Source organism: Sciurus vulgaris (assembly GCF_902686455.1).
Source record: "Sciurus vulgaris genome assembly, chromosome: 5".
Classification (NCBI taxonomy): Eukaryota; Metazoa; Chordata; class Mammalia; order Rodentia; family Sciuridae; genus Sciurus; species Sciurus vulgaris.
The window spans coordinates 166,052,484-166,068,560 of NC_136465.1; the positions used below are offsets into that span (position 1 = coordinate 166,052,484).

The following is a 16,077-nucleotide window of genomic DNA, read 5'->3' on the forward strand; positions in this document are numbered from 1 at the left end:
ATCTGAAGAATAGAGGGGTGAATGGGTCCTAGAAATTGAGCAGTGTATCAAAAGACCACAGAAACCAAAACAGAGTAGTTTTTAGTGAGGTGCTCACATCTTAGTTCAAAGAAACCTCTAATCAGAGTGCAGAAAGACTTGCTACCAAGAGTTTTTTTACCTGGGTTTCAGTGTCTCCTTAATTTGCCAGATGAACAGTGTTTTACTCTAATTGAGCAAGCACCCAAATACTTGTTAATACTTGAAAAGACCAACTAAAATAAAGGAATATGAAAAACTTAATCAAAAGAGTCCAACTTTAAAAATAACTAATGTTATTTTCTTTCTTAGGAAAATAATGCAGGCTCATTGTAGAGGATCTAGGAAAAGGACATAGAAGCAAGAAAATATAAACTATCAGAAAACTCATCCCTCATAAAAGAAGCACCAATTGCATTTTGATGTGTATCTTTCCAACCATTCTCCATTATATAATATACAAATAGAAATATGTACTTCTGTCTGTATATTCCTCTATATACTCACATATACACACACAAAATGCAGTCATTTTATTATTTTCATCTTTGTTTCATAACAGATGTTCCTGAAGACTAGTAACTGGTTTTCAAGGCTGGGGATGTAACTCAGTGGAGGAGCGCTTGCCTGGCAAGGGCGAGACCCTGGGTTTGATCCCCAGCACTACACACACACACACACACACACAGAGTATGAGTTTTCAAAATGTGTTTCTTGAAGCCAGGAGGTTCCTAGGAGTATCCTCTCTGGGTGAGTGGGTGATGTCCCAGGTTCCCCAGCTCCACTTTAAAATAGCACCTTTGTTGTTGCTATTGCTGTTGTTTAAATTTAGGTTGTAATTAAGATTTCATTTTGAAGGATAAAAAAGGGTTCTGCAAAAAAACTAAACTTTGACAACCACTTTCTAACTCCTGTTTGTTAAAGATGATGAATCCTCATGAAAGAACTCAAATACTTGTGAATATAAAGAATACTATTATGTGTAAATATAAAAATATTTATGAATATTCCTTCATAAGGATTTTTCAATCTTTGACAAATACTCTATTGGAAACATTAAATCATAATTACTTGCTATTTTAAATATTAATGTAGTAAATTTTGTCGTTGTAAAGTTCTAGTACATAACCTGAAATTGATGGGCGAGAGCATTTCAAATTTTTCAGGTTTTTTGCTTGATATATTGCTCCCAACTGACCTTCAAAAGAAGGGTGCTTAGTATACCTTTTCAGATGCTAAGCATTTCACTTCTATAGGTTTTTTTTTTTTTTTTTTAAGCCTGTTTCACAATTGCCATCTTGACAATTACAGGAAAATTCAGAATTTGGTTTTGGTTTTAACTGTTTTAGCAAGTATTTTTATGACTGCTTTCATTTATAGTTCACGAAAAACGGAATTGAAAGACTAGATTTTTTTGTAAGGTTTAGCAAATGAGTGCCATTTGTTCATTTCAGATTCAGGCCTCATTTTAAATTCCTGACTGCCTGTTGATACCATCAGCAGATTAATTTGGGGATTTCTTTCCATGGGAAATACGGCTGGCCTTATTTCCACATGTGGGTCCAGTGTCTCCCTCCCTCCCTACTTCTTGTCTTCCTCTCTTTCCCTTTCCAAGAGGTAGTATATTTGAAAAGGTTGAATGATTCCTTTTGCAGGACATAAAGTTAGCTGTAGAAAAGTTAATTCAAATAGTCTTGTCTGCTTCCTGCTTTAGCATTTTCCTAAGCTTTCCTAAGTTGGTAGAGGAGAGCATGTGAATCTAAGGGTCCTTTATGTAGTACACATTTCCCTCTCTGGTGCTTCCTAAGTATCAATGCAATGTAATAAGAAAGTACAAGGACCAGCAAGCTTAGCCAGAAACTAAGTACAAACAGAAATACATCTATTGGAGGAGTCAAAAGATGCTATTTGAATGAGATAAAACAGTGAGTGCCCACAAAAGTTACTTGAGAATGTCACACTGTAATAAAGAGGTTAGCTCCATGATTATTTTAGAGACTTTGAAGGAAAATTAGAAAAGGATAGGATGTTACTTAAAAATAAAGCTTGAGGCTGTGTAGTATTTTCTTGTTGAATAAGTTTTTCAACAAACATTTATTAAGTATCCAGTTTGTGCCACCTTCTATGTTAGGCACACAAAATGCAAGGTAAAACATCACTGTCTTCAAGGCAATAAAATTCTAGTACGGAAATTGTAATACATATAAACACAGGTGGAGCCAGATGTCATGGTGCACACCTGTACAACACTGGAGGTTGAGGCAGGAGGATCACAAATTGGAGGTCAGCCTCAGCAACTTAAATCCCCATCTCAAAATAAAAAATGAAAAGAGCTGGAGATATAGCTCAGTGGCAAAGTGCACCTGGGTTCAGTTTCCAATTATCTGCACCTCCCCTCTCCCCCCCCCAAAAAAAAATCCTCACAAATGGCTCTATGGTTCTGTCATGGTACGTTTTCTGTTGCTATCACAGAATACTACAGTCTGACAATTTATGAATAATAGAGGTTTATTTTGCTCATGGCTTTGGAGTCTGTAAAGTTCAAGATTAAGGGGTCATAACTGGTGAGGGCTTTCTTGATAAGGCATCATATAGTGAAAGAGCATGCATATGTGTGCATGAGAACATGTGAACATGTAAGGGTGCTGTAACTCACCAGAATTTATCTTAACCCACTCCCATGATAATAGCATTAAACCATTCATAAAGGCAGAGCCCTTGTGACCCAAACATTTCTTAAAGATCCCACCACCCAGTACGGTTAAAGAAAAACTAGATTTCAATATGAATTTTGGAGGAAACATTCAAAATAAAAGAAGTTGTTTATAACATTATAGATTATTTTCTATAATTTCTATGTTTAAAAATAATAATCACTTCAGCAGTGTACAGCGACTTCAAAGGCTATATATTCTGGATCTTTGGGCTTTTTCTCAGGCATTGATTAAACAAGTTAAAGTTTGAATGAAAAGGTAGGAGAAAATGAATATTTTTCCCAAATAAAGTGAAATCTTCCACAGTTTGCAAAGGAGGGGGAAAAAAGCAATAGTAATAGAATATAGTAATAGAAACTATAATTAAGAAGCAAAAGCTTTGTGAAGAGATCCCAAAGAATTTACTAATTTATATCCTGCTTTTAACATTATCTGATTTTAATTTCTACTATAAACGAAACCTACTTTCTTTTCCTTTGCCCTTTAGAAAATTAGGGATTTTTCCCCTTCTCAGCCTTTGAGAGTGGTATCATTTCAAAGGAGAGAATATTGATATCCTAAAGATGTCAAAACTAAATCATGAAACTTAAAGAAAATAGTTGTATAAGCTGTGATTATATAATGTTTTATAAAGAGCAAATCATTCAGTCCTTCCGGCGTTCTTGTGAGGACCATTATTAACTCCATTTGACAGATGAGGACACCAAAGATTAGAAAATTAAGAAAAGTCACACAGCAGAGTAATCAACAGTGGAAATAGTGTCCACAATAACCTTTGTTAAGTAAGACTTCTTAAATGATAGCATTGCTTTAACAATTATTTATTGAGATATTGATGGAATAGAAGAAAAATCTAGAAGTAAACCTACACATATGTAGGTTTATGTTACATATGGTGATGTGGAAGTACAACAGGGTTTTTCATAAATAGTGCTGGATCAGTTGTATAGAAAAAATGGATTTGAATCCTTACCTTATACCATAACCCCAAAAGAGAATTTGAGTTAGATAAGAGACCTAAATATACAGGATAAAATAATAAGGCTTTTAAAAGTTTATTGTTGTGACTTTATCTCAAATAAGTTAGATCTTTCTTTTTTATGCAGTACTGGAGATTGAACCTAGGGGTGTTCTACCACTAAGCTACATCCCTAGCCATTTTTATTTTATTATTTTAAAATTTTTGAGGCAGAGTCCTGCTAAGTTACCGAGGCTGGCCTTGAACTTGTGATCCTCCTGCCTCAGCCTCCTGAGTTGCTGGGGTTATAGGCATGTACCATCATGCGTGGTCAAACATTTCTTAAATAAGCAAAGATTTCCAAAGAAGATGGGATAAAATATGGATCATATCTGAAGGAAAATATTATCCTTCATTAAAATAAGTACCTTAAAAGAAGAAAGGAAAATGGCAGTCCACTAAGTGGGGCAAGATATTTGCAGCACATATGTGCAATAAAATATTCAGAATATTAGAAAGTTTTACAAATCCATAAAAATAAATCAGTCAAACTAACAGAAAAATAGGCAAAAGACTTAAATAGGAACTTTCAAAAAAAAGGCACACCATATGACCAATAAACATGAGACACACAATAAACATAGATGCTTAATTTTATTAGTCATCATGAAAATGCAAATTAAAAACAAAAAAAACCAACATATCCATGAGAATGACTAAAGTTAAAGAGGCTGACTACATCTATATCAGTGCAGCTAGAGAGAAACCATTAGAAGTGTAGGTAAAAACACTTAAAACACTGGCCGTACTTTCTAAAGCTTGATGTATGTGTGTTCCCTGTGACTCAGTGACCCTCTCCTGGGTGTATATCCAGTGCATTCCAGATGACATGTAAAAAGTATATTCATTGCAGCACTCGTCAGAATACCCCCAAACAATAAATAATCCAAGTGTCTATGAAGAGTAGGATGGATGAATAAATGATAATACATTCGTACACTGGAACACCATATAGCAGTGCTTTCTGACCCCATCTGTGGTGGGGGACCAGATTTTTTCCCTATCAGAATGAAAGTCTTGTATGATCCAGTATTACATACATGTCCAACTGCTCAGAAAGTTTATAAATATTCCCACAGTACCTTCTGTATTCATGACATTTCAGATCAGTGACAGACAGGCATGGACCAGCACCACACTTGGAATAGCACTGCTCTCAGGCAATGGGGAAGAGAAAACTAACTACATACAACAACACAGGTGACTCTCACAGTCACATATGCTATGGCTTCGTTCATACAAAGTTCAGTGACAACACTAACCTGTGATATTAGAAGTTAGGATTACCTTTCAGGAGCAGAGGATTGTCATTTGGAGGGAGTGTGAGGAGAATTCTGGGGCTTTTAATCTTGACTTTGAATGATGCTGGTATGAATGTGCTCATTTTGTGAGAAGTTATCTAGCCACACGCTTATAATTTGGTCACTTTTCTGTTTTTCATATTATACAACATTTACATTAAAAACTGTTGATCACTTATTAAAGGGATGCCATCATCTTCATGAGGGTAATAAATTAGTGGAGAAAACAAGGATTTTTGAGTAAGTAAACAAATGTGAAGTTACAAATTATGATTTCATGAAAAGAAATCTTCAGATAGAGAATCACGAAGGAATCTACTTAGGTCAGGTGATCAGAGAAGGGGCTTCTCTAAGAAGATGTTTTAGCTGAGACCTGGAGGATGAAAAGGAATCAGCAGTATAAAGAGCAGAGGCAAACAGTCTGGTCATTTCAGAAGGTTTTTTGAGTAGAGAGATGGAGAGAACTTAGTAAATTTAGGGTAAAAGAGAGCATCACAGACAGAAAGCGTAACTTGGGGATAGGTGTTACTAAAAACTAGAAGAGGAGGAAATGCAATGGAAAGTAGGATTTGCTTTGCAGTCGCAAGTAACAGAAAGACCAAAATGAATAGTTTTGCAGGAGACCTGTCACCATCCGCATGAGAAGAGAAAGAGTGTTATATCTTGAATAAAAGGAAGTAGATTCTCCAGTTAGTTTTCAAAATCAAGGAAAATTTGATCTTATTAAGAGTTAAGTAATGGTTGAGTTTGGCCTGAGTCTGAGTGTACTTTATGTAATTTGTAGTAAGTGAAAGTGTATTTACATATGAGAGAGTTTTCACTCAGGCCTTGGGGGATGGATGATGAGCCATGCCTCTGGCATTCCACTGGTCCCTCTTTCCCTTTTCCCTCTCCTCCTGCCCACACAGTTGTTTCTTTATCACTTGTTTTAGCTCTTCACAGCCTCACCCTTTGACTGCTTCCCCCTCACCGTTGTGTATTTTATTGTAAGTTTTAAAGTACTTTTATGCATGGCATTTAGTTTAATCCTAACAACCTCTTGCATGAAACTGAGGTTCAGGAAGCTATATGATTTGTTTTAGGTCATAACCTAGGCTCCTGACTCCAAATCCAGTGCTTTTTCTATTAATACCACTGAGGTCTTCATCTCTTACAAATATACATGTGTTTAAAATATTATCATTCACATGAATAATGAAAGTATACCCTATTTGCTAGATGAGAGACATCTTCCTAAAAGGGCTGTGTGTGTGTGTGTGTGTATTATATATATATATATATATATATAATATTATATATATATATAATATTATATATATATATATATAATATTATATATTGTATATATATTATATATGCGCACACATGTATATATAGTGTATATATATGATCATAACATATATATATGATTTATATTTCATATATAAATGGACTTGAAATCAATTTTATGCTAAGAAATTTTTGAAATTTTTAATAGCTTTTCAAGTGATTAGAGCTTTCCTGAAGTATGGCATATCCAGGATCTCTATCTTAATTATCTCTAATTTCCTGTGTCATCTTAATTACTTAAGAAATAAGACCTTGATGCAGATGATTGTCTCTTTAATACCATTGCCAAGGAGTGTTGTTGGCAAAGTAGGAGGAGATAAACTCAGATCACTTGTTTTTTCTCACTTTCTGGTAGTTTTGTAGGAAATGGGATATTAAGAGGATTGATCAAAATGAAGTTGATGGATTATTTTTGGAAGTTAAGACATGAGACATTTTTATTGAGGATGTACAGCCAACTCCTAAAATAACTTCCAATTTGAACCTTTATAATGATTAGTAAATTGGAGCAGTACACCATAGAATGAAAGAATCTTGACTTTCTGAAAATGGAAAAAATAAAAATAAAACAAGTGGAATTGAATCTTCAGCAAAGGTAGAGCAGAGTAGCTAGATCAGAATATAACTGGTGTCAGCCATTTCTGGAAGTGGCTGGAGTTGCTAATATAAGATAGTGACTATTTACTTAGTATTGCCTTGGGAATTCTTCCTAGAATATCCTGCTGCTCCCTGTATAGTATAAGAATGTTTGGGGAAACAGGTGTTATAGTAATGCACCCAACTTCTCCATTAAGGCATTGATCCCCCAATTTTTACTCTCCTTTTTTTTTTAACCACAGAGTGACTCTCATCAGTTCCGTGTCATGGCAGCTGTCCTTCGCCATTGTTTACTAATCGTAGGTCCAACTGAAGACAAAACAGAAGAGTTGCACAGGTGGGTAACATTGATATCTCAATGAAGAATATCCTTAGATCTTGTTTTTTTTTATATATCTCAGTTTAATCATTTTAAGCACAAGAAAATGAAAATGTTATAGTAAATCAGGTAACTGGTAGGTCAGAAATTATAACCACTTCATGATGAGAAATTTTCATTCAGTCTTCTTTGATTTCATTATATTGAGTTCCAGCAAGAGAAAGAATTTGACATTTTGTTGTATTCCACCGTAAAATCCAGAACAACCAATAATAATAACATCATACAGTTATTGACACTTTCTTGTCTATGAATTGTTCTGAGTGCTGTTTTATATAAAGATTAACTTTTGAGATCAGGATGTAGCTCAGTGGTAGAGCACTGACCTAGCATTTGTCAGACCCTAGGTTTAGTCCCCAGAACCACACACACAACACACACACACACACACACACACACACACACACACACACACACATAGATTGACTACTTTTAATCATCACACCAACCTTATGAGTTAGGTATTACTATTTTCACCTTTGAATAAAGGAGGAAACAGAAGCATAGAGAGATCAAGCTATTATTTTCTCCAAGATGACAGTCATACTAAGCAAAAGAGCTAGGATTTGACCTGCTTTTAATTACCACACTTGAGTATTACTTCCATTAATTTCATTTTAAGAGATAAATGCTCTTATATATTGTATATTTAAGCAATGATAATTTTAAAAATAATTTTATAAGAATAGAATCACAGTGTCTAGTATAAAATATATTAAAGGTAGTTAAAATTTTGTGGTTTGTCTGTTAGAACTATTAATAGACTGATGTTAAAATTTATTATTCTCTGGGACTGGGAATATAGCTCAGTGGTAGAGTACTTTCCTAGCACGCACAAGGTCTGTGTTCCATCTCCAGCACTGGGAATAATATATGTGTGTGTGTGTTTTCTCTTAGAGAAACTGAATCAGAATTAATGCATTTTCTAGTTTTCTTACTTTCTATTCTCGATCAGATTTATAGTAACAAGACTTCTGACTTCATCATAAGACTCCTTGTGCTTTATTCTTTAAGAATGTGAATGGTATTGTTTTTTAATACTTACTTTTTTTTAACAAATGGTAATTTAAACGATTCAGATAAATTCAGGTCTCCAAATAAACAGCTTTGGAATTAACTGAAGAAATTAACATGAGGTTCCTCTTTTGAACACTTAAAATTTTTTCTCTACTTTTGAGCACTTAAAATTTTATTTTTCAAATATGGCTTAATTAAAAACTTCATAGAAACAACCAGAGTACAAATAAAACTTACCCTTGTTACTTTTCAGTCCATATTATTTTAGTTATGTTTGTCAGTATCTTATTTGACGTTGCACTGAGTTTCTAGGTATATTATCTTTAGTCTCTGCTCTATGAGCTTTCAAAAGATTGGTTTTTTTTCATGATTAAGAAGCATATTTTTTCTATAGTTATAGATCATTCTTTTAATTTTCTTGATATTGTGCCCTTAAAAATTAATTAGGTTGCTGGGTTTGGTGGTGCACATCTATTTACCCAGCAACTCAGAAGGCCGAGGCAGGAGAATCTTAAGTTTGGGGTCCACCTCAGCAACTTAGCGAGGCTCTAGGTAACTTAGTGAGACCATGTTTCCAAAACAACAGGGCTCAGAAACGAGAAACATGGCTCCATGGTAAGAGCACTCCTGGTTTCAATCCACCGTACCCAAAAAAAAAAAAAAAAAAATTTAAATAATCAGGTTAACTACAACAAATCATATCCTAAAATTATCTTATTAAGCATTTTTACCCACTGTAATTTTTTTCATACTCATAAAATAATAGAAATCTAAACACTAAAACTAAAAGAAAATTGACTTACAAGCTCGATAAATAGATTTTTTTTTTTGGAAATCACATATAAGTTAAGTAGTTATACAAGGCTGTGAGGAGAAAGAATTTTGACAGTAATTTATTATGCTAGTTATAAATATATTGCTAAGGAATTCTCTGTAAATGAATTTAATATCTAATAACAACACAGTATTTGTCAAAAGAGAAGATAACTCCATAGATGATTTTTTTTTTAATCAAATTTTTTGTTGTTTTTACAGTTAGAGGGATCAAACCCAGGGCCTTGTACATGCTAGGTAAACACTTCAGCCCTCAGCTATATCCCCCACCCCTAAAATCAAATTTTTTAAAAAGTAATCAGATTTCTTTATTTTTCTTTGTGTATTTCCTTTTTTCTTTAAATATGCCTTTATCTTAAAAGTTGGCTTGATAAAAAAAAATCTAGACTTTGCTGTAAATAAGAGCCACAGACAAGATTATGAATATTTCTCAAAGGCTTTCCTAAAAAGATTGAGGTTGCTGCTGACTTAGCTGTTTGTCTATAATGTTCCTACATGTCCCTTTAATCAGAATTAAAGTGATTAGTATCATTTTGAGCAGTAATGACTTTAGGTTAATCCACTTAAATACAGAAAAAACTGCTCTAACCACAGGAGCTATTTTAGGAACTTACTAGAATTATAAATCTATTAAAATCTGCTCCAATATAGCAACCCTGAAAATAATTTCTCTGTGTGTTTGTATGCACATGCTTGCTAGTGTACATAGGTAATGCTTAAAATTTTTCAAAAAAGTAAGAATATTTCAAAGTCATCTCTCATTCCCATTCATTAGTTATTTCCTTAGTTTGTACTTAATTATTTTTTTGTGTGTGTGACAGTTTCAAAGAAAAATGTAATGCATGGGTAATCATAGACAGACTAGTGTGTGGTCATGCGCTGTCAAACCCAAAGGGTTGTGATGATGATTAAGTGAGAAGTTCATAAAGCACCCTCTCCCTGTCCCTGAGTAAGCTCTTAGTAACAGGAGCTGCTGCCACCGCAGCCATATTGCTTTTTTTTTTTAACTGCTTTTAAAGTAAGAGTATTGGCTCTTAGATCTAATATTCAGTTCTGGATCTTTTTTTGAAAGTTATTTATTTAAAAAATGATAAAAAGAAAATAGTTTTTGGATCATGACATTTTGTTTAGGAACATATTTATCCTGCAATCATGTAAAGAAATTCATTTTCCATTATTCTTAATTTTTTCTGAAGCCAGATATGTTCAGTGACACAAGCATGTCAGAAACCTATAAAGGTGCTGCAGAAGAGTGACTAAAAAGCCTGGCAACTTTTTCTGTCATGTTGCCTGTATAAGACAGTGCTGGGATTTTGTTTTGTTTTGTTTTGTTTTTGTTTTTGTTTTGTTTCCAGATTAATCAAGAGGACATGGACATAGAGATAAAATGAGCTCACAAAGACAGCAGACCTTGACCTTCATTTCCACTAATCAACATTTTAGTTAGTTGTTCTGTTTGTTCCATTTCATTTCCTTTTGTCTATGCTTATGATAACAAGACAGTTGGTGATACTATCCAACTGATATTTTTTGATACATAAAAAGACATTCTAATTTTGTTTCATCTCTACTGTTTGAAAGTATTTTCAGCACTTCTGTCCATAATTAATGAGCTTATGAATGAATGCTTAGCCCCCAAAATTGTGTGGGATGTGGTTTTGTTTTATTTTGGAGGCAAGTGGGGAGAAGGGAATGGCATATACATTGGAAAGGAGAGAAGACCAGATCTGATTTAATTTATTTTAGGCTTTCAATGTAGTCTCTTTTAGTCACCTGAGTACATTAGCATCTACAAAGCTTTTTGTTGTTTTCCTTATTACTTGCTTAAACTAATTCATTTTGTCTCACATACCAATGGGACAGTTCAGCACCTGACTCATTACAATGCTAAACATTATGTCTTAAACATGGCAGACTTTCTCTTTCCAGTTTTTAAAAATTGTGTTTTACCCTTATAAAATTTGCCATCTTAACAATGTTTAAGCATACAGTTCAGTAATATTAAATACAGTGTTGTGCAGCCATCACCACCATTCACTTCTACAAGTTTTCATCTTCTAAAACTGAAACTCTGTACCTGTTAAACAATAGCTTCTCCATACCTCCCTTTCCCTCGCCCCTGGTAACACCATTCTGTTTTCTGCCTTTGTGGATTTGGCTGCTCTAGGGACCTCACTACAAATCATACAAGATTTGTATTTTGGTGACTGGCTTTTTTCATTTAGAATAACATCGTTGAGATTCATTAATGTTGTAACATAATGTCTGCCTTTTCTTTCTTTTTAAGACTGGATAACATTGCAGATATATACCACATTGTAGGTATATGTGCTTGGGTTGCTTCTACATTTTAGCTGTTGTTAATAATGCTGCTGTGAACATGGGTATACAAATATGACTTCAAGATCCTGTGTTCATTTCTTTCTTTTTTTGTTTTTTGTTTTTTGTTTTTGTTTTGTTTTTTGTTTGTTTGTTTTTGTGATGCTGGGGATTGAACCCAGAGCTTCGTGCATGCTAGGTAAGCCGCTACCACTGAGCTACATCCCTAGTTCATGTTAATTTCTTTTGGCTGGTTATATACCTAGAAGTGGAATTGATAGATCATTTGGTAATCATTACTATTATTATTTTTAAATTTAGGTGTTTTTTGTTTGTTAGTTTGATGTGGTGTTGGGGATCAAACCTAGGGCATTAGGCATGTTAATGAGTGTTCTACTATTGAGGTACATAGCCAACCACTATTTTCAATTTTTTGAGGAACCACCATACTATTTTCCACAGGTACTAAACCATTTTGCAGTCCCTCAACAGTGTGCAAGGATTCTAGTTTCTCCATGTCCTTACCAACAATTTTTTTGTTTTGTTTTGTTACAGTAGCTAACTTAATGGATATGAGGTGGTATCTTATTTTGATTTTGATTTGTATTTCCCTAATCATTGGTGATGCTGGGCATCTTTTTAGGTGCTCGTTGGCCATTTATATCTTTTTCAAGAAATATCTATTCGAGTACTTGCCCGTTTTTTATTTTTTGTGGTACAGGGTATTTATCTCAGGGTTGCTCTGCCATTACTCCCAGCCTCTTTTTACTTTTGAGAGGAGTCTTATGAAATTTCCCAGACTGGCCTTGAACTTGTGATCCTCCTGCTTCAGCCTCCTGAGTCACGGGGATTACAGGTGTGCACCACTGCACCTGGGTTAAATCACATTGTTCATTTTGTTGAGTTTAGAAGTTCTCTGTGTATTCACTTACATAAATATGCAGACTTTCCTCTCATTTGGTGTTGCCTTTTTACTCTGTTGTTACTGTCTTTTTGCGTTACTGGGAATTGAACCCGAGGGCACTCTACCAGAGTTACACCTTCCTCCTTCCCCTGCTTTTTTTTTTTTTTTCCTTTTGTTTTGAGACAAGGTCTCACTTAAGTTGCTGAGGCTAGACTTAGAACTTGTGATCCCCCTGCTCAAGTTCCTGGATAGCTGGAATTATAGGCATGGGCCACTATTCCCTGAGATTCTTTTGATGTACAAAATTTTAAAATTTTTATACAGCCCAATTTGTCTACTTTTCCTTTTGTCACCTCTGTCTGTGGTATCATGTCTAAGAAATTATTGCCTAATCCAGGTGAGAGTCCAGCTTCATTCTTTTACATGAGAATATCCAGTTTCCCTAGCTACCATTTGTTGAGAAGTCTGTGCTTTTCCTGTTGAGTGGTCTTGGCACTGTTGTCAAAAATCATTTGACTACGTATGTGAGGGTTTATTTCTGGGCTCTGTTCTGTTTCATTGATCTGTCTTTGGGCCAGTACCACAGTATTCTGATTACTGTAGCTTTGTTAAATTTTAAATCAGGAATTGTGAGTCCTTCAGCTCTTTTCTTTTTCTTTTTCTTTAAGATCATTTTGGCTATTTGGAGACCTTTAATATTCCATATAAATTTAAAGATGAATTTTCCTTTTTTTTTTTTTTTTTTTTACGGTACTGGGGATCGAACCCAGGGCCTTGTGCTTGCAAGGCAAGCACTCTACCAGCTGAGCTATCTCCCCAGCCCCGAGTTTTCCATTTTTGCAAAGAAATATCATTTGGATATTGATAGGGATTATATTAAATTTGAACACTGAGTAGTATTGACATCTTAACGGTATTGTCTTCTAATCATCATGCATAACACACTTTTAATAAATTTTTTCAATGGAATGATTTTATTTATTTATATTTATTAATTGAGCACTTACCATTGTTAGTCACCATTTTGAACTTTAGGGCAACAAAGATGAATGCAGTACAGTGTCTGTTCTCCAAGGATCACCAATTATTTACTTATTTGTAAGTAAATAAATATAGTTTCTTGTGAGTGTGGTATCAGATATGAACAAGCTTATACAGGTGTTTAGAAAAAGGAGAGTTTACTTTATCTGGAGAAATCAGGAAGAAGGGAGATTTTATTTTGTTTTGTTGTTTTTATTAAAGTTCTCAGCCCTTTAACCTGATTTTCTGTAGATAACAGTTATCTAAGTAAAAAGAGATTTTCACAACTATAGCTGAGTACCAGCTAGGTGGTTTAAAGGACTCCACAGTGCCATACCCTGCAGGAACATAGACACTAAATGAGGAAATGAGACATAAATATTATGAAAAATGGAATAATAATTCAGGACAAGAATAGAAAGATATTATAAGGTAGTTTTTGAGTTTCCCAGTGAATTTTATTCAAATAATAATTGCTAACTGAAGTAAGGTACAAGCTCATCATGGTCTGATAATTCCAGAGGAAAGTCTTCCTCATTCATACTCCTCCTGTTCTCTGTCCTCTTCCACACCTCTGCTGATTACTTTTTCTCCTTTCTAGAAACCCCTTGTAAGGGGTTTACTTTCCACCCACCCTTCCATCTGTACCTAAAGAGAACCTAAAGAGGTTCATCATTTCAACCTCTTTCTTTTCCCTCATTACCATCTTCTGCCAGTCTTAACATACCCATCCAAGATCTGACAGACCACCTCCCTTATAGTTGTATACCCAGGCTTCTGAGCCCTATGGGAAAGTTTTACATAATCTGACAGATCAAAGCAAATGCCTGCTTAAAATCTTCTTGTGGCTCCTCTCTGTATTAAGGAATAAAAGAAACCTTTTTGGTGGGGGGGAATCACTGTGCATTTATTTTTGATCTGCAGCCTCATAAGGGGAATCTCTTCTTCCTAGTCAGGTCCTCTTGCATTCTCTGTTCTGATTCCACCAGATCTTTGATGTGAAATTTCAACTCTTACCTCAAGATACCATGCATATGTTTATGAATGGGGAGTACCTGATATATGACTCAGGTTGGGTGACAGTGTCAGTGTGTTTATTAAATGTTAGTAAAACTTCTTTTCAACTTTTTAGATAAAAATATAAAACCAGAACCTGCACCCCAGTGGGTCATTTTATGTGCCAGTATGTTCGCATGTGTCCCACCTCACTTTGCTGTTTGTACTTGTTATTTCATTCTTTATTTCACCATAACCAGGCTTCTTCATCTACTGCGTGCCAGCACAACTCTGGTTTAAGGTCATCGGTAAACTATCTTACCACAGGGAAGAGAAGGGCAGAGTAGTTTGAATACAGAATCATCTTCTACCTACTTGCTTGCCTGTCTTCTCGCCTTTTCTCCTTCCTTCCTTTCTTGAGGAGAAGGAAGAGAATCAAAAAAGACCCTGAATAATCAAGGTAGTTTTCAGCAAGAACAAAGCAAGAGGCATCTGATTTCATAATATATTGCAAAGCTACAGTAATCAAAAACACTATAATGCTTGCATAAAAACAGACATAGATAAGTGAAACAGAATAGAGAGCCCAGAAATAAACCCACACACGAACAGTCAACTGTGATTCAGCAAAGATGCCAAGAATACACTGGGCTCTTACCTCATACCATACACAAAAATAAATTCAAGATTGATTAATTCCTTCAATGCAAAATCTGAAACAATAAAACTCTTATAAGAATACTTAGGGGAAAAGCATAGGTCCTGACTAGATATTTCTCCAGTAAAAGAAATGCAGTAGATACATGAAAAGTGCTCAGCATCACCAGTCATCAGAGAAGCGCAAATCAAAACCACAGTAAGCACCTCCCATCTGTTATAATGGCTATTATAAAAAATAACAAGTGTTGCTGAGAATGTGGAGAAAGGGGCATGTTTGTATGCTGTTAGGAGCAAGGTAAATTGCCGTTGTGGTATAGACATTTCAGAAAACAGTAGATAGGTTCCTCAATGAATTTGAATTACCATTTGATCTAGCAATCCCACTTCTGGGTGTATATAAAGGAAATAAAATTACTATCTCTAAGAGACATCTGTACTCCCATATTCATTATATCACTATTCACAATAGCCAGGATATAGAAATGACTTAAATATTTATCAGCAGATGAATGAACAAAGAAAATGAGCCTGAAGTTAACAATACTGTATTGTACAATTTGCTGAGGAGGATGGATCTTATGTGCTCTCACCACAGAAGAAAAAAGTACTTTTTAAGAAATCTTCTTTTTAATAAAGAAAGCAGAAGGGAAATCATTTGGAGATCTTAAGATTTATTTTAATAGACTTTCTAGCCTTGAAAAAAAAGATATGTGAACCCCAAATATAAAGAAGATAGCATTTGACCAGAAAGATTATCTACACAGGCCATTAGCATGCTCATCAGTGTCATTTGTTGTCACCTTGGTTTATGTTCAGCGATTGATAGAGAACTGATTTTGGGTTGCCTTCCCTCTCCCACAAAGCTTTAATCAGGAGCTCTGAAATAGACCTTGCTTTTGAATCTGCATATCAGGAGGGGGCTGGGAGCCTGAGTGGGAGGATGTCATGTCCCAGTGATTAATGACCTCTAG

The 16,077-nt window shown here is 34.8% G+C and overlaps 1 protein-coding gene across 9 annotated transcripts in view; it reads left to right on the plus strand.

The window, feature by feature from the left end:
* The window catches only part of RIC8B (RIC8 guanine nucleotide exchange factor B), a 108,754-nt gene that overhangs the window by 41,911 nt on the left and 50,766 nt on the right, over window positions 1–16,077 (plus strand). For all 9 annotated transcript variants that reach the window (XR_013764296.1, XR_013764297.1, XR_013764298.1 and 6 more), the window contains one exon: window positions 7,220–7,314. Coding sequence is in view for 5 of the 9 variants with exons in the window: in XM_079143096.1 (XP_078999222.1) it covers window positions 7,220–7,314 (95 nt within the window). In the remaining 4 variants the exon portion in view is untranslated. The remainder of the gene's footprint in view (window positions 1–7,219; window positions 7,315–16,077) is intronic.